The 27,562-nt window shown below is 50.8% G+C and overlaps 1 protein-coding gene and 1 pseudogene across 7 annotated transcripts; one reads left to right on the top strand and one right to left on the bottom strand.

The window, feature by feature from the left end:
* Positions 1-343: 343 nt before the first annotated feature.
* On the top strand, positions 344-17,832 carry LOC144275255 (uncharacterized). Of its 6 annotated transcripts, none has more exons than XM_077834443.1 (6): positions 460-583; positions 1,114-1,388; positions 10,303-10,390; positions 11,843-11,969; positions 12,570-12,683; positions 13,010-17,832. In XM_077834443.1, the coding sequence occupies exons 3-6, from the start codon at positions 10,367-10,369 to the stop codon at positions 14,998-15,000; spliced, it is 2,256 nt and encodes a 751-aa protein (XP_077690569.1). In that variant the 5' UTR covers positions 460-583; positions 1,114-1,388; positions 10,303-10,366; the 3' UTR covers positions 15,001-17,832. The 6 variants fall into 6 exon arrangements, with proteins under 6 accessions (XP_077690571.1, XP_077690569.1, XP_077690566.1 ...); XM_077834440.1 differs by having other exon boundaries at positions 13,007-17,832; XM_077834441.1 differs by having other exon boundaries at positions 10,188-10,390; positions 13,007-17,832.
* Positions 17,833-19,874: 2,042 nt separating this feature from the next.
* On the bottom strand, positions 19,875-27,092 carry LOC144274883 (major histocompatibility complex class I-related protein 1-like; annotated as a pseudogene). Its single transcript, XR_013347970.1, has 7 exons — positions 27,044-27,092; positions 26,461-26,721; positions 24,350-24,625; positions 22,020-22,298; positions 21,443-21,559; positions 21,077-21,109; positions 19,875-20,529 (listed from the first exon to the last, which is right to left on the bottom strand). The product of XR_013347970.1 is annotated as a major histocompatibility complex class I-related protein 1-like (transcript).
* Positions 27,093-27,562: the final 470 nt, after the last annotated feature.

The raw sequence follows: 27,562 nt of genomic DNA, 5'->3' as shown, positions 1-27,562 counted from the left end.
CCACCTGCTCCCTGTGCCAGTCGGTTACCAGAGCGGATCACACACAGAGTGTCCCCGGCTCCCGTCACCCCTGGATCCTCTGGAACAACCTGGAGTCTCCCTAGAAACCCCCCTTCTCCCCCCGCCCCGGGATCTGCTCGTCTCCTTTCTGTCCCCCCAGTGATCCTGTGGCTTCTAGGCAGGACGCCTGCATAGGGCTGAGAGAAGCTGCAGGAGCCCTGGGGAAGTGGGGCCCCAGGGGGCAGGGTCTGGGGCAGGCGGTTGCAGCGCGGTGGGTTGATCGCTAGGACCCAGGAGCGGCTGCGGGGCGGCTCTGGGGGGAGGATCGCGGGGCTCAGGCCCGGCCGCAGGAAGTGACTCGCAGCCGCTGCGGGGACTCCGGCTCCCAGGCTCCCGGCGAGATCCCCGCGCCCCGGCGGCTGGTGCTGGGAGCCCGGAGCCCGGGCTGCAGCCGGGAGAGGGGAACCTCCAGCCGGGCCCTGCCCGCTGCTCCCCGGGAGCCTCTCCCAGGGCAGAGCCCCCAGCCCGGCCAGGGCCCCTTCCCGGCCCGGCCCCTGCCCCGGGGGCCCCGCTCGGAGGGAAGGTAAGAGAGACCCGCCCCCCCCCCCGTCACCCCCGGGCTGCAGGGGGCGGGTTTGGCCCCGGGCTGCTCCCCGCGGAGCCGGCTGCGATTCCCTGCCCCGGGCCCGGGAAAGCTGCTGGGGCTCCCGGTGTGTGCGGGGCAGGGGGAGCCCGGCCGGGCCGCGCTGGGGCAACACGTGGGGGCAGCCGGGAGGGGTCTGGAGAATCCTAGACTCTCAGGGTTGTCGGGAGCTCCGGAGGGCATCTAGTCGAGCCCCCTGCTCAAAGCAGGCCCGATCCCCAACTAAACCATCCCCGCCAGGGCTTTGTGGGGTGTAGATAAGGGGAATTGAAGGGGGGGCAGGGATGTGTGAGGGGGCAGGAGGCGGGTTGGAGCCGCACTTCTCAAGGGGCCACGCTCGGGGGGGGGGGCACTTCTGAAGGGAGGGCACTCCCCCCCCACACCCCCCTTGGGGCGGCAAAAAAACTAGAGCCGGCCCTGGTGCAGGAGGAGTCCAGGGCAACTCATTCATCAGGTGTTGCCACCAGAAGACTCCAGCTCTTGCTAAGCGGGAGGAGGAGGCTGCTGGTGTGTGTCTCTCTGCTCAGGATACAGCTCTGGAGTTGAGCTGCCTGGATCAGAAGCTGCCTCCTGCATTTTGACCTGGGAACCCAAACTGAGAAGCTGCTGCTTATCCAGCAGAGGAGCGACCTTTGTTAAACCCCCTCAGTGCCCATCTCGGGTGGGGACTTTCTCCGGTGCCTGGAACCAGCCCCGGGGCAGCCCCAGGCTCTGCTGACACCAGCCCCTGAGCCGGAGCCTGCAGGTGAGGGGAGAGACCTGGGGCAAAGTGCTGGGGTGGGTGTAGTATGAGAAACTGCTCCCTGTAGGAATTTGCTATATGTAGCAAACAAGTCCTACTTTGCTAAAAACTGCTAGGTGAGTTAGCTAATTTCACACTATAGGGTGTGAGAAACTGTTATCTGTAGAAATTTGCTACTACTCACCTTTCCTGTCTTCTGGGACAGAGGTAGCAAATTGTTAACAGTAGCAGTTACTCATACCTAAGAACATTGTTCTTATGGGCTGACTTGTCGTAATTTGCTAAAACTTGACAGTGGCAAGGGATGGAAGCATAAAGTCGTCGGCTTCCAAACGACCCTGCCTGGTGTACAGATGTATCAATTACCTCTTAATAGAGGATTGTAAAAAATAGGGAGGTCATTGAAACACCACTCATTTTGCAGCGTCACTTACTGTGCTAACAATGTAGCATCCTGATATTGATATTTCCGTGCAACTGTGGGTTGGATTCATTGTAGTGGGACGCGGAACACATGGAGGATAATTTAAACTCTGGGCTGGTGCGATCTCTGACCGTGACCATTCATCAGCTCAGTGGGCAGGCCCAGGCAGCAATGCCCTTGTCCTGGTGCCTTGACTGAGAAAGGTTCTGATCCAAGGGAGGGTAGATTCCCGCCAGCTCCTGGGGTAATGTCTCACTGGCGATGAAAGGGCTTATTCAGACAGAGATTTTGAAATCTGTAGGATAAAGATGAGCCAGAGGGGTTTGTCTTCATGCAGGTGTATTTTAGTCTCTGGGGGCTGGGTAGAAAGGAGAGAGAAGTATGTTGGATTTCTTGATTCCCTTACTGAGGACCACCTATGCTCTGACATTTTTCATGGCAGAAACAATTCCTATCTATTTGTTACAGGGTCAAAATATGGCTGCCGTCACACAGAGCCATTAGTGGTGGTGGAGGTGAGAAGGGGGCCAAGAAGTCCTTTCCCTCCCCAAACACTCCCATGCATGTGGAAGCCGCAATGTTGCTGCTGCCGAAATACCCTGATGGCAAACGGGTGGGGGCAGAAGGCACTGCCAGCTGTCCTGAGCAGCCCAGAGGAGCCATGCACTGTGTGGAGTGTATGCTGCTACACCTCTTCTGTACTGGTGAGGGCAACCCTCACTCCCCAGTGCTCCTGGAGGCCCCAGGGCTTCCCCTGGCGTCCACCAGCACAAACACCTCGCCTACCACCATTGCTCAAAGATGTATCACCTTCTCCTCCTCTGGAGGGGGAGACCGATGACGGGTGAGATTGTTAGGGTGAAGATGGGCTGTATGGCACCATAGTAAAAACTGAAAAATGTTTCACAACCATTTTATTAGATTTAGCTTGTTTTTTAAACCATCACACAAATTAAAGTTTGCTATACAAGCTGTCAAGGTTCCTTCCCCACTCTGAACTCTAGGGTACAGATGTGGGGATCTGCATGAAAGACCCCCTAAGCTTATTCTTACCAGCTTAGGTTAAAAACTTCCCCAAGCTACAAACTTTGCCTTGTCCTTGAACCATATGCTGCCACCACCAAGTGTGTTAAACAAAGAACAGGGAAAGAAAAGGAGTACTAGTGGCACCTTTGAGACTAACCAATTTATTTGAGCATAAGTTTTTATGAGCTACAGCTCACTTCATCGGATGCATTCAGTGGAAAATACTGTGGGGAGATTTATATACACACAGAACATGAAAAAATGGGTGTTATCATACACACTGTAAGGAGAGTGATCACTTAAGATGAGCTATTACCAGCAGGAGAGCGGGGGGGTGGGAGAGTGGGGGGTGAAGAAAACCTTTTGTAGTGATAATCAAGGTGGGCCATTCCCAGCAGTTAACAGGAACGTCCGAGGAGGGGGAGGGGAAGGGGTTATGGGGCAAGTGATGCTGCTTTTCTACAATTTCAGCCAGTGCACGTCGGCGGAAGCACTCTATGTAGAAGTCCAGTCTGTTGTTTCGGCCTTCAGGAGGAGTCCATCTAGAATCCTTCTTTTTGTAGTGTTGGTAGGAAGGTCTCTGTGGATTAGTATATTGTTCAGAGGTGTGTTGGAAATATTCCTTGAGTCGGAGACGTCGAAAATAGGATTCTAGGTCACCACAGAACTGTATCATGTTCTTGGGGGTGGAGGGGCAGAAGGAGAGGCCCCGAGATAGGACAGATTCTTCTGCTGGGCTAAGAGTATAGTTGGATAGATTAACAATATTGCTGGGTGGGTTAAGGGAACCATTGCTGTGGCCTCTTGTGGCATGTAGTAGTTTACAAAAGAAAAAGGACACTAAACTATCTAGAGAAGCAAAGTGTGTGTTGTAAATGGCTTGTCTAGTTTTTGTAAAGTCCAGCCAGGAGGAAGTTTGTGTGGAAGGTTGTTTTTTTATGAGAGTATCCAGTTTTGAGAGCTCATTCTTAATCTTTCCCTGTTTGCTGTAGAGGATGTTGATCAGGTGGTTCCGCAGTTTCTTTGAGAGCGTGTGGCACAAGCTGTCAGCATAGTCTGTGTGGTATGTAGATTGTAATGGACTTTTTACCTTCAGTCCTTTTGATACGATGTCCATCTGTTTGCATTTGGAAAGGAAGATGATGTCTGTCTGTATCTGTACGAGTTTTTTCATGAAGTTGGTAGATTTCCACCCCATACGGCTAAATGCAGTGCCTTGCATAATGACAGGTTTCAGAGTAGCAGCCGTGATAGGCTGTATTCGCAAAAAGAAAAGGAGTACTAGTGGCACCTTAGAGACTAACCAATTTATTTGAGCAAAAGCAGCATTGCTTGCCCCATAACCTCAGCCATGCAGAACACAACGCCATCCACAGCCTCAGAAACAACTCTGCCATCATAATCAAAAAGGCTGACAAAGGAGGTGCTGTCGTCATCATGAATAGGTCAGCATATGAACGAGAGTCTGCTAGACAAATCTCTGACACCACATTCTACAGGCCATTACCCTCTGACCCCACTGAGGATTACCAAAAGAAACTACACCATCTGCTCAAGAAACTCCCTGAAAAAGCACAAAAACAAATCCGCACACACACACCCCTAGAACCCCAACCTGGGGCATTCTATCTGCTACCCATCCTGGACGCCCCATCATCTCAGGCACTGGCACCCTGACAGCAGGATTGTCTGGCTATGTAGACTCCCTCCTCAGGCCCTACACTACCAGCACTCCCAGCTATCTTCGAGACACCACTGACTTCCTGAGGAAACTACAATCCATCGGTGATCTTCCTGAAAACACCATCCTGGCCACTGTGGATGTAGAAGCCCTCTACACCAACATTCCACACATAGATGGACTACAAGCCGTCAGGAACAGTATCCCCGATACTATCACGGCAAACCTGGTGGCTGAACTTTGTGACTTTGTCCTCACCCATCACTTTCACATTTGGGGACAATGTATACCTTCAAATCAGCGGCACTGCTATGGGTACCCACATGGCCCCACAGTATGCCAACATTTTTGTTGCTGACTTAGAACGACGCTTCCTCAGCTCTCGTCCCCTAATGCCCGTACTCTGCTTGTGCTACATTGATGACATCTTCATCATCTGGACCCATGGAAAAGAAGCCCTTGAGGAATTCCACCATGATTTCAACAACTTCCATCCCACCATCAACCACAGCCTGGACCAGTCCACACAAGAGATCCACTTCCTGGACACTATGGTGCTAATAAGCGATGGTCACATAAACACCACCCTATACCGGAAACCTACTGACCGCTATTCCTACCTACATGCCTCCAGCTTTCACCCAGACCACACGACATGATCCATTGTCTACAACCAAGCTCTACAATACAACCACATTTGCTCAAACCCCTCAGACAGAGACAAACACCTACAAGATCTCTATCCAGCATTCTTACAACTACAATACCTGCTGAAGTGAAGAAACAAATTGACAGAGCCAGAAGAGTATCCAGAAGTCACCTACTACAGGACAGGCCCAACAAAGATAATAACAGAACACCACTAGCCATCATCTTCAGCCCCCAACTAAAACCTCTCCAACGCATCATCAAGGATCTACAACCTATCCTGAAGGACGCCCCATCACTCTCACAAATCTTGGGAGACAGGCCAGTCCTTGCCTACAGACAGCCCCCCAACCTGAAGCAAATACTCACCAGCAACCACACACCACACAACAGAACCACTAACCCAAGAACCTATCCTTGCAACAAAGCCCGTTGCCAGCTGTGTCCACATATTTGTTCAGGGGTCACCATCATAGGGTCTAATCACATCAGCCACACTATCAGAGACTCGTTCACCTGCGCATCTACCAATGTGATATGTGCCATCATGTGCCAGCAATGCCCCTCAGCCTTGTACATTGGTCTCTACGTAAAAGAATAAATGGACACAAATCAGATATCAAGAATTATTACATTCATAAACCAGTCGGAGAATACTTCAATCTCTCTGGTCACTCGATCTGAGACCTAAAGGTCGCAATATTAAAACAAAAAGACTTCAAAAACAGACTCCAACGAGAGACTGCTGAATTGGAATTAATTTGCAACCTGGATACAATTAATTTAGGCTTGAGTAGAGACTGGGAATGGATGTGTCTTTACACAAAGTAAAACTATTTCCCCATGTTTATCCCCCCCCCCCCCCCCGCGCTCCTCGGACGTTCCTGTTAACTGCTGGAAATGGCCCACCTTCATTATCACTACAAAAGGTTTTCTTCACCCCCCAACCCCCCGCTCTCCTGCTGGTAATAGCTCATCTTAAGTGATCACTCTCCTTACAATGTGTATGATAACACCCATTTTTTCATGTTCTGTGTGTATATAAATCTCCCCACTGTATTTTCCACTGAATGCATCCGATGAAGTGAGCTGTAGCTCACGAAAGCTTATGCTCAAATAAATTGGTTAGTCTCTAAGGTGCCACTAGTACTCCTTTTCTTTTTGCGAATACAGGCTAACACGGCTGCTACTCTGAAACAGGGAAAGAGCCCACTTGGAGATGTCTTCCCCTACTATATCCCCCCCAAGCCCTACACCCCCTTTCCTGGGGAAGGCTTGATAAAAATCCTCACCAATTGTACAGGTGAACACAGACTCAAACCCTTGGATTTTAAGAACAATGAAAAATCAATCAGGTTCTTAAAAGAAGAATTTTAATATAAAGAAAAGGTAAAAGAATCACCTCTGTAATATCAGGATGGTAAATACCTTACCGGGTAATCAGATTCTAACATAGAGAATCCCTCAAGACAAAACCTTAAGTTACAAAAAGACACAAAAACAGGAATATCCATTCCATCCAGCACAGCTTATTTTACCAGCCATTAAACAAAAGGAAATCTAACGCATTTCCAGCTAGATTACTTACTGACTAACAGAAGTTCAGAGACTGCCTTCCTGATCTGTTCCTGGCAAAAGCATCACACAGACAGAGAGAGCCTTTGTTTCTCTCCCCCTCCAGCTTTGAAAGTATCTTGTCTCCTCATTGGTCATTTTGGTCAGGTGCCAGCGAGGTTATCTTAGCTTCTTAACCCTTTACAGGTGAAAGAGTTTTGCCTCTGGCCAGGAAGGATTTTATAGCACTGTATACAGAAAGGTGGTTACCCTTCCCTTTACTTTTGTGACACAAGCCTACTATGAAGCACTATATCTACATCCTTCTTGTTTTCTTCTTGTAATTTTGCAAACTCTGTTAATGAACTTCTCGAATGCAGGGCATTCATTTTTGGAGGCTTCTCATCTGTCAGATCCTTCCTTCCTTCAAGATATGCTCATGCTCAGGCAGAAGCCGACTTCTTTCAGAACACACAATTCTATTCAATGAGGAACAAGAACACTCAGCTGTAGCTGTTGTGAATGAGAGTAGGAAGAGGTGAATTCCTACTCCTTTCATCCCAGGAAACACAGCACAAAAATTGGGTCAAACCATTCGTGATGATGATGATGAAGTTGAAATCAAATCTTCATTTGTTCATCATGTGATATTCCACTCTGTGTTCAAATTCTCTATTCTGTCCTGATCACATGGCAGCCCCATTGCTGGGAGTGCCTCACTCCACTCAACTGTTGTTGTTTTATAAGACAGGCATCTGAAAAAGCTACATAGAGGTTGATAGAATCCAAAAGTTGTTGTTGTAGAGATGTAAGAATCAAGTCAATGTACTTTACTTTTCAGCTGGACAGTGCACTTAACATTCGCCCCCAGTTTGTAGCATGTGGTATCTCTTGCTTAAAGAGAAAGTGTGATGTGACAGCCATGTTTGTTCGCATAAACTGTGGTGTGTCTCCAGCATTCTTAACACCTCACTAAGTTCTTCTCAAATTGGCTTTGGCAATGACTGGCTTCTGAGGCTTTCTGCATGTCGATGCAGTCCAGAGGATTGGTGTTTTGCAGCCTTTTCACATAGTTTGTCAGCATTGGCTTTGCTGGTCAGTCTGGCAAACCAAGCTCCTCCACTTTTACTCTATAAATCCATGGAACGCTCACATCTTGAATACTGTGTGCAGTGCTGGTCGCCCCATCGCAAAAAAGATACACTGGACTTGGAAAAGGTACAGAGAGGGTAACTAAAATGATGAAGGGTGTGGAACAGCTTCCATAGGAGGAGAGATTAAAAAGACTGGGACTTTTCAGCCTGAAAAAGAGAGGACTAAGAGGGGATATGATAGAGGTCTATAAAATCTTGACTGGTGTGGAGAAAGTGAATAAGCTCCCTCACGTAACCAAGAACAAGGGGTCACCAATGACATTAATAGGCAGCAGGTTTAAAACAAACATGAGGAAGGACTTCTTCACACAACGCACAGTCAACCTCTGGAACTGTTTGCCGGGGTGGGGGGTGTGAAGGCCAAAACTAGAATTGGATTCAAAAGAGACCGAGATCAGTTCATGGAGGATGTGTCCATCAATGGCTATTAGCCAGGATGGGCAGGGATGCAACACCATGCTCTGAGAGCCTTTTGTTTTCCAGAAACTGGGAGTGGACGGCAGGGGATGGTCACTCAATAATTGCCTGTTCTGTTCATTCTCTGTGAAGCCTCTGGCCTTGGCCACTGTCGGAAGACCAAGTACTGGGCTAGATGGACCCTTGGTCTGACCCAGTCTGGCCGTTCTTATGCAAAAATTAATTATAATATGATAAAAATGTTTAGTACAGAAACTCCCGACACCAGCCAAAATTGATCACTTGGGCACCGCAGCTCTGTCTGCTGGATACCTCGGCAGAGTAGGTGAGTTCATGTAAATACAGTCTGGTCCTGAAGCCTTCCCCCTACCCCTGGCTCATCACTCGCTGTCAGGGGAGAGCTCAATCACACCTTGCTTACAAATCATCATTTTAAATGATAAGGTTGGCCAACATTGCCAAAACCAATGTGCCGACGTTGTCAGAAAAAACAACGGCTGTGTGAGGAAGCCAGTCTTTGTTCAGACTTTTCAAACCTATTATACTTTCAGGTACAAGTATTTGATCATACACTGTATGTGTATTTTAAAGTGTGTATTAATGTTTCAATTTCTATTCCAATTTCCAACCAATGACTAAATTGGCAACACTGCGGGTAACTAGTTGGTCACTGCGGGGCGGGGAAAGGATGGGTCGGGGAGGGGGAGGGAAGTCCCTGTTTCACTGAATTAAGTCTCCTGCAGCACCTTAGTAGGTTACATCAGACAGAGAGGAGCTCCAGTGGCTAGTCACTGGGATGCCTTTAAGAACCCAGCCCTGGGAAACCCATGCTGACAGGAGCTGTCTGTGAGAGGAGAAATAAAAAAGACCCTCTCCCCCCCCATACACCCTATTTTTGGAAACACTGGTGTCTCAGTCCACCGGGGTAACTCATACCCCATCTGCCCCTGCCTATGCCAGGGTTTTACCTTCTGGCAGCGCCTTACCCCTGGGCTTAACCCCCATCCCTGATTTTGCCCTTCAGCCCCTATCCTAACCCTGCTTCCAGCTGCTTGACCCCCCTGACCAATGAATTTTTGCCCCCTGCTCAGAATCTGGCCAACACCTCCCTCCTCCGATTTGCCCCCTTTCCTTCTTTTTAACTCCTGTAAAAACAGTCTGCAGAATCTTATGGGTAATAAGGGCAGGGTGAAGGGCAGTGACTTCAGCAGATGTTACTGAGAGTGCTCAGTTCACGTCAGCATGCTCAGTGCACCCTAAGTAGCAAATTCCTACAGGGAGCAGTTTCTGCTCCTCCACATGGCAGGAAAGTGACTCTGCACAAAGGGCCCCTTTCGGGGACCTGCTGGCGAGTTTGAAGTACAGGAGGGAGGGGCTTCCCGTGTGTCTGTGAGTCCCAGCACTGCTGTCCTCATGGATACTGCTACTGTTCAAACCCCTGTTAGCAGTGTCAGTGGCTGATCTCCCGAAGGAGAGCAAAGGCCCACGTCAATGGAGCAGTCACCAGTTCTCCAGGGAGAGGGAAGATGATAAAAAGGGAGAGTGGAGAGACTGGAAGGAGCAGCAGGAAGAGAAGTTCCCAGACCTACCCAGATCCATTCCCTGCATTATCCCGGGCAGACTGACTCTCCTGAGCACAAGGAGAGGAGCTGAGAGAGGAAAAGCCAGTTGCTGACTGCCTGGAATCCCTGCACTGCTTGTAGAGTGGGGGGACAGGCGCTGCCTTTGGGGATAGTGTCAGAGGGAATCCCCAAAAGTGGCTTCTCTGATTCTGCTCTTTTCCAGCATTTGGCTCAGAGACACTGTTACAGGGAGAGTTTCAAAGTATCCCAGTGGGTTCAGTTCTCCTGGGAGGGGGCTGGCCTGGGTGGTAATAACCTAACTGGGTTTCTTCCCAGCATGGCAAAGTCCAGAGCATCAGACTCAAGGGAAAGAGCCTGGGGGGGAATCGGGGTGTGAAATGGACTCAAGTCCCTTCTGAAACCTTCCCCATCGCCCCTCTCACCCCGACAGGCTGAGGAATCACGTCCAGATTTCGCTCCAGATCAACCCATCTTTCAGGAGAAAGGGAAGGGAAATGGCTGTGATGGAGCCAGCTCAGGTAGGAGATTTTAAGGGAGCTGCTAGGGGGGAGGGGGTCGAAGGGAGAGGCAGGGAGGAAACAGGGTGTGATACATCTGCTATTAGGGGGCTTATACCTTAACCCACTTACTTCCCTGGTCCTTCTCGCATGAACAGAGAACAACAATACCCGAAGTCCAAAGGTGCAAACAATTTGATGTTTATTGGGGTGAACTTCCAGCAAGCATGATTCCAGTTTCCTTCCTTAGTGTCCCCCTTCCCAGCTCTGACACCACAGAGCCTTACCTGTGTCCCTGTTCCCATTCCTTCCCTTAGCTAAACATGATTCCAGTTTCCCCAAACCCATTCCCTGTTCCCATTTCCCCCCACCCCACTCACTTCCTGATGGACTGCAGACTAGATAGTAAAACTTGAGTTCTGCTTAGCTTCATTATCCTGAAATTTAACTAACCAATCCTAACGTATTGTAACATGATTATGTAACCAATTATATCCCACGACCTTAATTAGTTTACACCCAGCAAAATTAATTTTACAGCAGACAGAAACAATCACAGAACCAGACAGAGACCATCCAAATAAACAATAGCAAAGTGGGAACTATAATGACAAAACAATACAGAAGTGAGGATTTCACATCCCAGCTATTGATAAGTGGGTTCTTGCCAGACAGGATGCTATCAAACTAAGTTTCCTTTTACATTTTCTAGGCACTTCCCTTTCTCTGGAGGCGATAGGCATTATCAGGACAGGATTGTATTCCTAACAGCCGAATAGCACCTTATTTCAGTGTGACTAGTTTGGAATGTGAGGATGTGACTGTTTGCTTCCCGGCTTATGGCTGCCTCTGCTGCTTAGCCAAAGGCCTTAGTCTAAGAACAGGGCCTCAGACTGTCACAGTAAGAGAAGGCCCTTACACCCGCAGACAGTGATTTTGATTCTTTCTTTTACACCTCTAGAACTAGCCAAGTGATAAGAATACACCTAAATTCTTAGAGTATCGGCCTTTACAGCCAGGCCTGCATCTCTACATCCTCACACCTGCTGCTTTTCTGAATAGGCCCATTGGCAGCAGGGGAACTTTCCTCATTTATGAAACAGGAAACAGGGCTTGGAACATTTTCCAGACTCCCAGTGCTGGAGCCTGACCCCACTGGCCAGAGACTGCTGTGAAATACGAAGGGAAGCTGTCAGGATTCCTGTCCCTGTCCCCGGCTCAGAGCTCTGCTTTCCGTATCTGCCTGTGGCTGGCAGGCATGTGGGAAATGAGAAGACCCTGCCCTGCTCTGTGTGCTGGGGGGACAAGGAGCTCTCACCTTCTCCCACCCCCTGAAGCCACATGGCTGCTGCAGGGTGGGAGAGGGATTCTGCTTCTCTGGCCCTCGCAGAGCTTTTTTTTCTTCCTTTCCCGTGACTAGTGGGATTGTGGCTGGAGCAGCAGGTGCTGAGCGGGGGACTCTTGTTGTTCCAGCTGCCGGTGACCTTTGAGGAGGTGGCTGTGTATTTCACCCAGGGGCAGGGGGCTCTGCTAGATCCCAGTCAGAGAGCCCTCTACAGGGACGTAATGCAGGATAACTACGAGACGGTGACCTCGCTGGGTAAGCGATTCCTGTCCCCTTGGTTATTAGAAAGTATAGGGACTGCATTTCTGACTCTGGTTACGTTCTTCCCTGGTCAGTTAGATTGGAGGAGAATTTGTCCCATAGTCCACAGTTGCGGCGAGAGAGACTTGCATCTCTGTACCTTCTCCAATGGGACCACAGTGTCAAAACCTAATGGACATGCGAAACCATTCCCACCCACTTCCAGCTTTCAGTGTCCTCATGAAGTGTCCTGTCTGTTATTTCTCATTCACACACAGCATCTCTGTTCATCTCCCTCCTTGGGTCTAGCTCTCGCCATGGGGAGGGCTCTGGGCTCTGCAGGTTTAGAAGGAGGCAGGGGTTTAACTCTAGAGCTGTGTGTTTGTCAGCAAGGCCCACAGAATGCACAGATCCTGCAAACTCCTAGTGAGGGCATGACAATTTCCCTCACCTCCCCAGATGTCTGCCTCTCCCAAGGGGGCTCAGTGACCATGTTCCCGTCCCCTTGGATTCCACGTTCCCCCAGCACAGCATCGGGACATGGAATGCCCTTTGTGACAGACTCTCTCAATTCTCCATGCACCCTGATCTGGTCTGATTTCATCCCCTGCGCAGGGTTTCCCATTCCCAAACCTGAGCTGATCGCCCAGCTGGAACGAGGGGAAGAGTTGTGGGTCCCGGATCTCCAGGCCTGTGAGGAAAGAGAGATCCCGAGAGGCACCCGCACAGGTGAGGACTGACACAGAAACCATGTGGTGAGTGAAGGAAAAAGTTGAGAATCCCAAATGTGTGGTGTGAGTAAGCGCCCTGTTCTTCCTCATCTCAGCCAGGGCAGGGCTGTAGTCAGCAGATATCGCTCACGCCATTCCACCCACCCTGTGAGCTGCTGGAGCTTCCTTCCCAACTTTCCTTCCCTGTGAATGTTTGGGTGGGATGTGGAGTCAAAATCCAATTGCTGATACTTCACAACTTTAGTGTGTTGGGTTTTCCCTGTGTGCTATTCCTCTTTCTCCCCAGCACGATGACTCCTGTCTGGATTGTCTCTCTCCCAGCAGGTGCTAAGAGAGTGAGTGAGAGTGAAGATGGGAATCATCATGAGGACGTTCTTGGGGAAGTTGATGGATCTGTTATATGTGGTGGAGGACACAAGGATGCCACAGCCCAGCAGAGAAATCCCAATGAAGAGAAACCCTACCAGTGCCTCGAATATGGGAAAGGATTCATTCTGAGCTCACACCTTGTGACACATCAGACAATCCACACTGGAGAAAAACCCCTTCAATGCTTGGACCATGGCGAAAGCTTCATTAATCGCTCAGACCTGAATAATCATGGGAGAAACCACACAGGCGAGAAACCCTCTCAGTGCCTCCAGTGCTGGATATCTTTCTACTCGAAGTCAGCACTAATTAAACATCAGAGAACCCACACAGGAGAGAGACCCCATAAGTGCTTAGACTGTGGGAAAAGTTTCACACAGAAATCAGGCCTTCTTACACATCAGAGAATCCACACAGGAGAGAGACCCCATAAGTGCTTAGACTGTGGGAAAAGTTTCACACAGAAATCAGGCCTTCTTACACATCAGAGAATCCACACAGGAGAGAGACCCCATAAGTGCTTAGACTGTGGGAAAAGTTTCACACAGAAATCAGGCCTTCTTACACATCAGAGAATCCACACAGGAGAGAGACCCCATAAGTGCTTAGACTGTGGGAAAAGTTTCACACAGAAAACAGGCCTTGTTACACATCAGAGAACCCACACAGGAGAGAGCCCCCATAAGTGCTTGGACTGTGGGAAAAGCTTCACACAGAAATCAGGCCTTGTTACACATCAGAGAATCCACACAGGAGAGAGACCCCATAAGTGCTTGGACTGTGGAAAAAGTTTCACAGAGAAATCAGGCCTTGTTAAACATGGGAGAATCCACACAGGAGAGAGACCCCATAAGTGCTTGGACTGTGGGAAAAGTTTCATACAGAGATCTTCCCTTGTTTCACATCAGGCAGTCCACACAGGAGAGAGACCCCATAAGTGCTTGGACTGTGGGAAAAGTTTCATACAGAGATCTGCCCTTGTTTCACATCAGGCAACCCACACAGGAGAGGTTCCCTATAAGTGCTTAGTCTGTGGGAAAAGTTTCACATGGAGATCTGCCCTTGTTTCACATCTGAGAACCCACACAGGAGAGAAACCCCATAAGTGCTTGGACTGTGGGAAAAGTTTCATACAGAGAGCTGCCCTTGTTTCACATCAGGCAACCCACACAGGAGAGAGACCTTATAAATGCCTCTGCTGCGGAAATGGTTTCCTTTGGAAGTCAGCGCTTATAAGACATCAGAGAATCCACACAGGCGAGAGACCCCATAAGTGCTTAGACTGTGGGAAAAGTTTCACACACAAATCAGGCCTTGTTATACATCAGAAAATCCACACAGGAGAGAGACCCCATAAGTGCTTGGACTGTGGGAAAAGTTTCAAGGATAAATCAGGCCTTTTTAAACATCGGAGAATCCACACAGGAGGGAGACCCCATAAGTGCTTAGACTGTGGGAAAAGTTTCATATGGAGGTCAGGCCTCCTTAAACATCAGAGAAACCACACGGGAGAGAGACCCCATAAGTGCTTGGACTGTGGGAAAAGTTTCACATTGGGATCAGACCTTATAAGACATCAGAGAATCCACACGGGGGAGAGACCCTATAAGTGCTTAGACTGTGGCCAAAGTTTCATATGGAGGTCAGGCCTCTTTAAACATCGGAGAATCCACACGGGAGAGAGACCCCATAAGTGCTTGGACTGTGGCAAAAGTTTTACATTGAGATCAGACCTTATAAGACATCAGAGAATCCACACAGGAGAGAGACCCTATAAGTGCTTGGACTGTGGCAAAAGTTTCATATTGAGATCAGCCCTCATTAATCATTGGAGAATCCACACAGGAGAGAGACCCTATAAGTGCTTGGACTGTGGGAAAAGTTTCACACAGAAATCAAACCTCAATAAACATTGGAGAATCCACACAGCATTTAAACTTCCGTGACCCATGGCCAGAAAGGGTGAAGCAACTTGCAGGCTAATTGATCTAGATTCAACCTTTAGAGACATGCTTCTAAGTGTGTAAATGGTATTTAGGGCCATTGCGTGTTCTATAGGCTTGAGCTTTGAAATGTAAACTTGTATTCCTAAAGAATTGGAAGATGGTAACCATAGTAGTCTGTGTTTACCTGTGTCTTGTTAGAGGTTAACAATGTAATCAGACAGTTCCTCTCTAGGGCTGTATTCTGTTAACTTGGAGATCAAAAGGAAATATTAACGTTTAGATAAAATTTAGGTGTAATAATATCCCTGTCTGCATGTCTCTTTAAAGTTTGTGGTAAACAGTCCATGAACTGCTTAATGGATAATCACCTTCTGTTAATCCCTGTAGTTAATTGTCAGTGATATTTAGGAAATACAAGGTTATTTCAAAAGCCTATTTTTCACCCCAGGACTGCGTGCCAGCGAGAGGCTGCAAAAATCTATATAAAAACTCTTGGGACCTGATCCTTTTCTCTCAGATCTTCTTAAGCTTTATTCAGGGGGAGTTTGAGTGGTAAGACTGAGATCTCCAGTCCCATCTGGACTGCCCTGATAGTGAACTGCCCTGATTTTGACATTAGACTAGAACAGGGGTGGGCAAACTTTTTGGTCTGAGGGCCACATTGGGGTGTCAAACTGTATCGAGGGCTGGGTAGGGAAGGCTGTGCCCCCCAAACAGCCTGGCCCCTGCCCCCTATCTGCCCCTTCCCACTTCCGCCCCCTGACTGGCAGCCTCAGAACCCCCGACCTATCCACCCCACCCTGCTCCTTGTCCCCTGACCACCCCGTCCCAGGACCCCTGCCCCAAACCACCCTCCCCCGGACCCCACCCCCTATGCAACCCCCCTGTCCCTTGACTCCCCCCTGAGCCCTAACCACAACTGCATCCCCTGACAGGGCCCCCGGGACTCCCATGCCTATCCAACCCCCCCTGTTCCTCGACCCCTGACCACCCCACCCCAGAACCTCTGCCCCATCCAACTGTTCCCTGTCCCCTGACCGCCCCCCCCCCCCACCACGTCTGTTGCCGCCACCATCTCTCCCTTACCATGGCGCTCAAAGCGGCAGGAGCTCGCTGCCCGCGGGGCGCGCTACAGCTGTGGGGGAGGGGGGCAGCAGGGGAGGGGCCAGGGCCTACTTCCCCGGCCAGGAGCTTGGGGGCCTGGCAGGATGGTCCCGCAGGCCATAGTTTGCTCACATCTGGACAAGAACCTGATGAAATGATTCTAAAAAGGACCCTTCAATTCTAAAGCACCATCCCTGCAGTGAAACTGCCCTAAGGACTCTATTCATGTCTGTGTGTATAATGATCAAGACTCTCTCTTTTCTTCTTTTAATAAGTGTTACTTTAGTTAATAAGAATTGGCTGTAAGCATGTATTTGGATAAGAACTGAAGTATTCCTTAACTTCTTGGGTAATGTATCCGATCCTTTGGGGTTGGCTGAACTTTTTAGATGATGAACAAGATTTTCAGTAATCTGCATTATATTTAACTGGGCTGTCTGGGCAGGAGCCCAAGGCTGGGTGTCTTTAATGCAGGGGTAGTCAATAGGCAGACATGGGCCAAATCTAGACAACCAGGTGCTTTCGAATGGAACCCTGAAATGTTTTTATTTCTCTATTATCATTACTGTTGTGGTTTCTTTATTATTATTTTCTCTGGAGTGTGGACTTTGTCTATAGCTTGACAAGGAAATTTTGACCTTGAAAAAAAGAATTGACTACCTGTGCTTTCAGGGAACTGTGTTTTGGCTTCTGGGTAACCAGTAAGATAGGCATAGAAGGTGTTTTGTTACTGGTTTGGTGAATCTAAGTATTGGAATATCCACCAGTTTGGGGGATTGTCTGCCCCATGCTTTGCAGTTTGTCCTAATTGATCAAGTTCAGCATGCTGCTCCCGAAGTATCAGGCATCTGCAAATCTGCACAGGGAAGTAACTTCTGAGATGTTCTCAGTGTGGAAAATGCTCCAAATGAAAGTAACCCCACAGTGGGCATCAGAGACGCCTCCATTTCCTCATTCCCACACACATCAGGGGCATTTGGCTCCCAAGGACCCAGCTGCCCATCACTCGGGTGAGGATCCAGCAGCAGCCGAGCATCAGCTGGTCAGTGACCCTCTGGCTCTACCTGGCCTAAGCAAACCACAGACAAAGGAGCAGAAGCCCTGATCAGCCCCTCCTCCCTGCTACAGCCCTGGCTGCTGAGCTGATGGGCCACAGGTGGGGGAAGGGAGAGAGAGAAACTCCTCCAACTGCTCCCTCTGCCTGGCTGAAGTTCCCCCCTCTCCCTTCCGCTCCCAGCCAGGATCCCCCTGCCATGGAGATGAGGAGAAAGACTGTCATAACCATACAGCTAAGGGTAGCCTAGAATTCCTCCTTACCTGTAAGGGGGTAAAAAGCTCAAGTTACCTGGCTGGCACCTGACCAAAAAAACCAATAAGGGGAGAAGATACTTTCAAATCTGAGGGGAGAGAAGGCTTTTTTGTCTGTGTGATGCCTCTGCTGGAGACAGATCAAGGAAGCAAGCAATCCAACTCCTATAGAGTTTGTAAGTAATTTAGCTAGAAAATGCGTTCGATTTTCTTTTCTTTTTGGCTTGTGAAATTCTCTGTGCTGGAGGGAATGTGCATTCCTGTTTTGGGGGTTTTTTTTTGTAACTTTAAGGTTTTGCCTAGAGGGGGATTCTTTATGTTTTGAAGTTAATTGCCTGTGAGATTATCTTTCATCCTAATCTTACAAGACTAGTTCTTTGTTTTGTTCTTCTAATAAAGTTCTGTTGTTTTTAAAAAAAATCTGATTGGGGTTTTTAGGGTCCTAAAAACCCAAGGTTGGTCAGTGCTCATCTTGTTTATTCTCAAGCCTCCCCAGGAAAAGGGTGTAAGGCTTGGGGGGGATATTTTGGGGGAACAGGAACTCCACAGACATGCTGCTTTGACAAGGAGCTGCACGCTGTCCTCTGCGGTGATGCCGTGCCACCCCCAAGCCCCATGGGTACCGAGGAGTTGGAGTCATGGGCCACCACAGGCAACTCTGAGGATGAGAATGGGAGACAGGCGAACAGGGGTTCGATTTTCAGATTCAGGGCTTAAATTCAGCTGGTAAATATTTTCAACCCCCCTGGAGTTTTTATAGCATATTGGAGGAGGGCATGGGGGGCTCTGGGAAATACTCTATCAGAATTTAAGCCCTGATCAGATTAAACTGTTCTAATCTGTAATGGAATGAGACTAATAAAGAAATAACACCACCTTCATTCTGGGGTTTACATACACACTAACTCCTCACTTAAAGTCGTGCCCAGCTGTGGCCTACCTTACGCTCCTGGGCAGCCTCCTCTATAGGGACCACCCTGTGAGCGCGGTGAGCCTGGGACTCCCTGCAGATCACACAGATGAGCATTTGGTCCTGGTTACAGAAGAGTTTGAAAGGCTCCTGGTGCACATTGCACAAATCTCCTCCTGCTGCTGCTGGGACATTCAGCTGCTTGGCTATTTCTACAAAGTTCCCCAGTTGTCTGTCCCGCCTTAGGGTCCTCTGGGGAAAGGTCTCGCTGCACTGAGGGCAGGAGATGTCTGTATTCGGTCACTCCCAGAACTCAGTGATGCAGGCTTGGCAGAAACTGTGCCCGCAATCTAAAAACACGGGATCCTTAAAAAAAAACCTCAGACAGATGGAGCAAGTAGCTTCCTCTCCGAGGCTCTTCAAAGGATTCACGGCTGCAGCCATGGCTTTTTGCAGACAGTGTAACAGGGTAAGTTTCATTTCCTGCCAGATCCAGCAAGCAGCCTTGTAAAGCAGATTGTTAATGTTATGTTGTTACCTTGCTGATCAATTAGAGAACATGCTCGTTTAAAGTTGTGCAATGCTCCCTTATAACGTCCTTTGGCAGCCACCTGCTTTGTCCACTGCTTGCAGGAAGAGCAGCCCGTTGCAGCTAGCTGGTGGGGGCTTGGAACCAGGGTGGACCGGCAGCCCCCCTATCAGCTCCCTGCTCCCCTAAGTTCCCAGTGTGGCAGCCGCCCAGCAGGCTATCAATTGCTAGCAGTTCAGCTGTCCCTCCTCCCACTGCCATATGCTGCTCCTGCCCTCTGCCTTGGAGCTGCTCCCCAGAGCCTCCTGCTTGCTGTGCTGAGGGAGGGGAGGGGGACTAATGTCAGGGTGTCCCCCTGCACCCCACTTACCCCATCTCCATAGAATGGGGGTGTGGTGGTGGGGGAGACACGACAGGGCTCAGGATGGAGGGAGCTTCCTGGCTGCAGCTCCCATCTCAACTTGCCTATCTCCTTAAAAAGGCAATGTACTTAGAGTGGGGTCAGAGTACTTAAAGGGGCAAAGTGCATCTCTCTCACACACACACGGTGTGTGTCCTGCCATGCTGTCTCCCTTCCTTCCATTGGTGCTGCCTTGTAGCGTGTGAGGCTACGTTAACAGCAATGTGTTAACCCTTGAGGGCTCAGCCGAGTGTTAGTTCATCATTTAGCAGTAAGGCATTCCCTGGGAAATATCCCTTCCTCCTCTAACTTCACCACCTCAACCAAGCTTCACAACCATCGTAGCTCTGAACAGTATTAAATTGTTTGTTTAAAACTTATAGTGTGTGTGTGTGTACAGTCTTTTGTCTGGTGAAAATAATTTCCCTGGAACCTCACCTCCCCCCCCCATTTACATTCATTCTTATGGGGAAACTGGATTCGCTTAACATCATTTCGCTTACAGTCGCATTTTTCAGGAACATAACTACAACGTTAAGCAAGAAGTTACTACACTTGCCCCGAGGTTTAATGCTGTAGAACGCGTTTTCCAATCACAAAGGTACTTTATTTGTGTCCAAATTTAAAATAGAAATGTCACACTCGTAGCAAATGGTGACAGGAATGCCCCCGTCTGTCATAACGCGCTGCCCCTGGACCAGAGCATGAGGAAAGGGAGAGGTAGCACTACTGTGATAGGGGAACCCATATCATCGCGCTTTGTTACCCAAAAATCCACACAGTCCACAGGTCTGTAGGTATCTGAGACATTGGAGGTCGTGTGTCAGTCCCCAGAAATCATTTCTTAAAAATGAAAAGCCAGCAAAAAGTTGGAACTGGAAAAGAAATAGGGAAAAACCCATTCCACATCCCCTCAGCCACAGCCAGAGAGGGATAGATCCTCATCTTTCTGCAAGTCCTGCTCCATACAGAGACGCTAACAAACCACCGTCTGATATCTGGAGGCTCAGTGGCTCAGTTTGGAGCAAATTTTTGTGTGTCAGAAAAGCTGGTGGCATCTCAGACTGGAGCTCGATGAGAGCAAAGGGTCTTCTTCCTACAAACCACAATTTTTGCATTCAGTTTTTTCAAGCAGGCCCATTTGCCTCACAGATGGAGGTGGCATCCCATAATTCCTCACTGAATGGCCAGGGCCACTCTGAACATAGCTCCGGGCTCCCATGCTCTGGATGTCTGTTCCCGATGAAGACCTGGAAGCAGAAACTTCTCCAATTTTTGCTGCGGTACAGAGAGAGAAAACACTTGTTTAGAGGTGGCTTTACCTGTTGGGAACCCCAGCTAGGGAAGGAGGATGGGAATTCAGCTGTGGGTTTCCCCCCGCCATGCCCCCTCATGGACCCCAAACTAAGCTCTGCACAGAAACCCCTGATCCTGACAATGGGCAGGCCTCCAGGAGAGAGCATAACAACCCTACGCACCATCTCCCGGGGCTCCAGGTACAGGCCTGCACTCCTGTCCCCAGAGTCATGCTAAGGGGCTCCCAGTGCGTGCTGGGATGCTGGCCAAGGTTTGCTCTGGGGGGTGACCTTTGGATGCTGTTTCCGCTCTTTGGGGTTCCCCGGGTTTTGAGCGAAGGCAGCGCGTCTGTCAGAGATTCCCGGGGAGCCGGGGAAGGGTGATGGCTGGGGACAGCCCCACAGATTTCAACAGGCCCAGGAATTGTCAGGCCTAGAGTAAACAGCAATCGGTGCTCATCTCCAGTCACTACTCCCCTCCCCCTATGATGCACTGGAGCATCTGGGCCCCGTACCCCAGATTTACTCACTGGCTGCCAGAGCGTAGCTGGGTCTCCATGGGCCTGAAACACAAGCAGAGAATGAGGATCAGTGCAGGGGAACAGGGTAACCCCTCCCCCATGGTGACCCCGACTCTCCCTTCCCCAGACACAAGGCTCCCAGTGACCCGACTGCACCTCGCCGAGGCCAGCCCTACCCAGTGACCCCCCCACAATAAGATGCCCAGTCAACAACAGAGCCCACTCTGCCCCCAGCAGGACCAGGCTACTGTGATCAGCACTGCCCCACCTCTCCTTGGGGGTGGGAGGACCCATTCACCCTTGGCTGGCTGGGCCACCCCATTCCCGAGCCCTCCCCCCGGCATACATCCCAGCTTCACAGGGACCAGCTGTTACCTGCTGATTTTCTCCTCCACAGGGTAACGCTTGCTCCTACAGCTCCAGCCAGAACCAGCGCAGCCAGGGTGATGGAGGCCAGGACCCAGAGGGGCAGGGGGCCCTTCTTCCCAGGGGCTGTGGGACGGAGAAGGACTCAGGTCAGCGAGGGGAGCACCCACTGGGCCATCCTCCTGGGTCAGCCACAGGCCTTTGCCTTGAACCTCTCCCCAAGGGCCTATGCAGAGACCTGGCCTCCAGAGGAGAGGAAAGTCTGAGGCAGGAGGTGGACAGGGATGGGGCACAAGACCAAGCACTCTGCCGGGCACTGCCAGCCATACACACCACACAGTAGCTGGGCCTTTCACTTGTAATAACATCAGCCTGTGGAACTCACCGTCACTGGATGCCACCACGGCCAGAAAATCAGATTCTCTGAGGGATCGGCCATTTCTGTGGATCATACAAATCCCCAGACTAGAAGAGTTCACACTAATGATGGGCAGGGATATTGACCCTTCTGCTACAGGGGCTCACCCCATCTCTGAAACTCCAAGAGGGCTGTGCCCCCGCCCCCCGCCATTCGCCCCACCCTTACCCCAGACAAGCGCAGGCTCTGCCAGGCTGCTGTGCTCTACCCGGCAGGCATAGCGGTGCCTGTCCTCCTCCTGCAGGGAGATCTCAAGAGACGACTGCATGTAGTAGGTGCCGTCAGCATTGGGCAGGATCCCGCTGGAATCTTTCTCCACCAGGATGTCTTTTCCATTCCGCATTCAGGAGATGTGGATGGGACGTGGGTAAGAACCCCTGGTGTGGCAGGAGAGGATGATGGAGCCGTTGGGGGCATCTCTGCGGGAAACTGAGACCTTGGGGGGCACTGGGAGGAGACACAGCGCGTTAGCCAGACGCCAGGGGCTGGGACCATGTAACAGAACAGGTAAAGGCCCTGCAGCGTGTCTGATAGACTAAGGCCAGAAGAGACCATTGTGGTCATCTAGTCGGACCTCCTGCACATTGCAGGCCACAGAACCTCACCCACCTGCTCCTGCAACAGATCCCTAACCTCTGCCTGAGCGACTGGAGTCCTCAAATCATGATTTAAAGATTTCAAGTTACAGAGAATTCACCATTGACACTAGTTTAAAGCAGCAGCGTCTCATGCCCCATGCTGCAGAGGAAGGCAACAACCCCACCCCCCAAGGTCTCTGCCAGTCTGAGCTGGCGGAAAATTCCTTCCTGACCTCAAATCTGGTGATCAATTAGACCCTGAGTATGTGGGTGAGACCCACCAGCCAGATACCTGGGAAAGAATTCTCTGTAGCAACTCATAGCCCTCCCCATCTAATGTCCTGTCTCTGGTCATTGGGGATTTTTGCTACTGGCAGTCGCCAATGGGCCACACACCATCGTAGGTGGACCCATCATACGCTCCTTGATTAGGCTAAACAAGCCAACCTCTTTGAGTCTCCTCTCATAAGATAGAGCTCTCCATTCCTCAGATCATCCTAGTAGCCCTTCTCTGCACCTGTTCCAGTTTGAATTTGAGTAGTACTCACATGTGAGAGAGACCTGGTCTGCACCCATTTACACTGATTTGTAAATGGAGTTAGTTAATCTGGTGTCAATCCCCTCTGTCTAATCCTTTCTCATATTGGTGTAGCTGAACTAGGTAGTTACCAGCAGAAGCCTGGGCCCAGGTCTCCTTCACTGCGTATGCTCCTGCACTGTAACCCAGCTATATCCAGGCAGGTTTTCACTGGACCCTCCAAACATGCATGTGTGATTTAGGGGGCTAAGGGCCAGTTGGATTTCCAACCCCCCTCGGTGCCTAACCCCGGTGATTTCACAGGGAGTCAGGCGCCTCCCTTTGGAAATCCCAGCAGGCCCCTCTCTGCATCCTCGGGCACTTCAATCCCGCTGCCACACTGCCCTGAGTCCCTGGCCCTTTCCACGCCTCTGCCCTCGACTGAGGAGGTGCTAGCACTGGGCAAAAGAAGCTCAAGGCAAGTGTTTTTTCTTTGTCGAATGACAAAATGCATCCCCCCTCCCCATTCCCAGTCTGCTGCCTTCACACGCACAGACGGCTGGGCCTTTTCCGGCTCAAACTTGCCAAAATTAATCAACTCACAACCCAGGGCTGAAACGGTTCAGCCCAAAAAGGAGACGTTGGAGGGAGCTGGAAGCGAACAGGAAAGGGCTTGCAGAATGGAGACACCCAGGCAGCCAGAACTGCTAGCACCAGCTAATAATCTGTCTGCACTGGTAACAATTGAGAACAACCCGCAGTTCTCGACAAGCTCGCCATTGCTCCATCTCCATGCACTTTACAAAAAACGGTCAGCTTCATTATCCCCATTGTACAGATGAGGAAACTGAGGCACAGAGAGGGGTTGTGACTGGCCCAGGGTGACCCAGCAGGCCAGGGACAGAGCTGGAATAGAACACAGGCGTGCTTCATCACAGTCCCTCTGCCCAGCCACACCACCCTGTCCGGAGATACCCAAGCATAGGCGTCGGCTCCGTGGGTGCTCCGGGGCTGGAGCACCGACAGGAAAAAACATGGTGGGTGCTCAGCACGCACCAGCAGCCCTCCCGATCAGCGCCTCCCCTCCCCCGCAACACCATCGGCCCGCCACAGTCAGCTGTTCTGTGTCATGCAGGAGGCTCACAGGGGGAGGGGGAGGGGGCGGCACACGAGGGGGAAGGGGGCGGAACAGGGTGGGGAGAGGCAGAGGGGTTGGAGTGGGGGGCGGAGCGGGTGTGGGAAGAGGTGGGGCAGGAAGCGGTGGAGTGGGGGGAGGGCCTGGGGCAGAGTGGGGGTCGAGCATCCCCTGGAGCATTGGGAAGTCGGCACCTCTGTACCTAAGTCCCATTGGTGTGACTGTGCCCCTCCCGCACCCCATGCTAGCTCCTTGCAGGCTCACTCACCCTGCTGCCGCAGGACCCCACTCCCCTGCTGCACCGGGCTCTGCAGGGTGTCCAGACACTCGTTTCAGGTACCACCGGACGTACTGAGTCCACGTCTTGCCCGTCTCCCAGCTCTGCTTCTGAGGGAAGGCCGGCTGCTCGGCCGCGACCCACGTCCCCGTCTGGTCGTCAAAGCTGATGAAGTCCCTCCCATCGTAGGCGTACTGGAACCTCGGGGATCCACGAGGGCCTGGCCGCTCAGAGCGCAGCCCACGGGAACCTGCTCGGAGTGAAACCCTGGAGGCGGGGGAGGGAGAGAGCTCAGACTGGGCACTGAGATCTGGGAAACGTGTCCATAGGGTGGGGTGGGGTCAGTGACACCGGCCATCTCTGACTGGTGCTGAGCGAGCGACCAGTTCCAGAGGACGCTGAGAAGCAGGAGGGTTCAGAGCAGAACCATGAGAAGGACTGAAGTGTTGGAATCCTGCCGGACAGTTACTCAGCTCCTGGCGTCTCTCCAATAGTGAGCATAGGGCTCCGTGTCTGCCACGGAAAGTCATGGAATCCGTGACTTTCCGCAACTTCTGTGACTTCTACAGTGGCCAGTGTGGCTGACCCCAGGGCCGCCCAAGCAGCTGGGTCTGGGGCCCCAGGGACAGCCACACCGGCCGCTGCTGGAGTGGCTCTGCAGCCAGCTGCTCGGGCAGCCCCGGGACCAGCCGCAGCGGTCCTGGGAATGGCTGGAGCAGCAGCTGCTCAGTGGCCCCCAGCAGCCCGTGCTGCTGGCTCCATCCCCCCCACCAGCAGCACCCTTCCGCCCCAAGATTTAGTCAGGGGTATTTATAGTGTAAGTCATGGACAAGTCACGGGCCATGAATTTTTGTTTACTGCCCGTGATCTGTCCACGATTTTACTAAAAATACCCATGACTAAATCGCAAAAAGAGCTCATGCTCAAATAAATTGGTTAGTCGCTAAGGTGCCACAAGTACTCCTTTTCTTTTTGCGAATACAGACTAACACGGCTGTTACTCTGAAACATGACTAAATCGTAGCCTTAAACATAAGAGGTGCCATACTGGGCAAGACCAAGGTCTCCAATTGTAGCCAATACCAGAGATTCAAGGAAAGTTTTCAGAACAAGGCAACTTTGGAGTGATCCACCCCTGCCTTCCCCTCCCAGCTTCCGATAGTTGAAGGCTTAGGGTCGCCCCAAGCATAGGGTTGCATCCCTGCCCATCCTGGCTACTAGCCATTGATGGATCCTATCTTCCAGGAACTCATCTAGTTCTTTTTTCAACCCAGTTATACTTTTGCTTTCACAACATCCCCTGGCAAGGAGTTCCACAGGCTGACTGTGTGTCGTGTGAAAAAGTACTTAGTCTTGTTTGCATTAGACCTGCTACCTATTAATTTAATCGGGTGACCCCTGTTTTTTATTATGGGAAAAGGTAAAGAACTCTTTTCTATTCACTTTCTCCCGTCATGATTTTATAGACCTCTATCATATCTCCCCTTACTCATCCCTTTTCTAAACTCATCAGCCCTAATCTTTTTAGTCACCTGGAAGCCATTCCATACCCTTGATCATCTTTGTTGCTCTTCTCTGAAGCATTTCCAGTTCAATTCTACGCTTTTTGAGTTGGGGTGACCACAGCTGCACACAATATTCTAGGCATGGGCATACAACTGATTTATATTGAGGCATTATGGTATTTTCGGTTTTATTTTCTATCCCTTTCCTAATGGTTCCTTTCACGTTTAGCCTTGGAAAAGGCTGTATCTGCACAATTATAATTTTTTGTGAGAAAGTTGCAATTTTGCCAGAAAACATTGGTTTTGTGTTGGGAAAATTGAAAGGGAAGATCCCACGGCTGCCCGGATCTCTGCCAGGGATTCTCCCAAGATGGAATCTCTGAAAAATTTCCTTCCCAGGGAAACCTCCCATTTCTGACTTTTCCTTCTGATCGGGAATGAAAACACTTCTGGGAATACCAAATTTTCTGTGGGAAGAAAATTCCTTTTTCCAGCCAGCTCTGGTGTGGGCAGCGAGGCTCCGATCCCCCAATGGGAGTGATTCTGAGCGGGCAGCTCTCTTGTGTCCATTCATAACAATACCTCTCAGACACTCACCGCCCGTCTGGTTGTGCAGCTGCATCCACCATCTGGTCTGACCTTTAGAGCCCTCCTCGTACCTCCAGAACTTCTGGGTCTTTTCCTGGAGATAGTCAGAGCCCACGGCCTGAGCCACCCACTCCTGGGTGGTTCTGACCTCTCGCGTGTCGCTGCTCTAGTACGCCATCTTAACATCATCCAGCTTGGCGATCATGAGGTACTGATTGGTCCCCTCTTCGTCAATGACTCCTGTGACTAGTATATCCAGCCTGTGGCGCCCTAAAGTAACAGGGGAGAGGCTGAGTTAACCAGAGGCTTCCTCCCTTGCTCAGGGGACAAGAGGGTCACCCAGTGGGGACCAGCAGACTTCCCTCCCTCAACCCCATCCTGGGCAAGGGACAAGCTGGGATCCATCAGTAACTCACACGGCACTGTGCCGAGGGGGAATCAGGAAGGATGATCTCTCAGCCTGCGCCTCTGAAAGTCGGCGGCTTGATTAGGGAAGTCAGTTGGCGGAGGGGGGGGCTAACTGCCCCCTGTAGAGCTCCTCACATGGCCAAATGCCCTGAGGATGGGAGGGGCGGATGGGCAAACTGCTTACAGCGGAACCTGGGGCGTCTGTGGCCCGTGTACATATCTGTGGTGTGCATGTAGGGCGTTATTTGGTGTTTACCGATTTTCACCCAAATTTTGGCTCACTGAGGTGCACAGAAGTACTGATTAGGGCAAGAAAATCCAGCCCGTGACAGCAGGTCGATGTGTTTCTGCTAACAATAAATTAGTCTAAGTGTAAAGGCGAGGCTGTCTGTTAACGTCCGGCAATGGAGAGGAAGATACAAACACACGCGCACGGAAACCAGGGCCGGCCTTAGGGGTGGGCCACCTGGGTGACTGTCCAGGGGCGCAGGTGGGCCAGGGGTGCTGTGCAGCAGCGCAGAGGTGCACGCTGCCCGAGAAGAGTCAGAAACTGCTCCCAGCTGGCAGGGGAGCACTGAGGGGGGTGCCCAGCAGTAGCGTAGCTGGGGGGGGGGGCAGCGGGGGCTGTGCTGTGAGGCATCAGGAGCTGTTGCTTTCCTGTGCTGACACAGCCCAGGTGGGGAAAAGTGACCTGGATGCAGAG

This window comes from Eretmochelys imbricata, chromosome 14, assembly GCF_965152235.1.
Source record: "Eretmochelys imbricata isolate rEreImb1 chromosome 14, rEreImb1.hap1, whole genome shotgun sequence".
Classification (NCBI taxonomy): domain Eukaryota; kingdom Metazoa; phylum Chordata; order Testudines; family Cheloniidae; genus Eretmochelys; species Eretmochelys imbricata.
The sequence above is the reverse complement of the archived record's forward strand: the minus strand, read 5'-3'. Positions and strand labels throughout refer to the sequence as shown.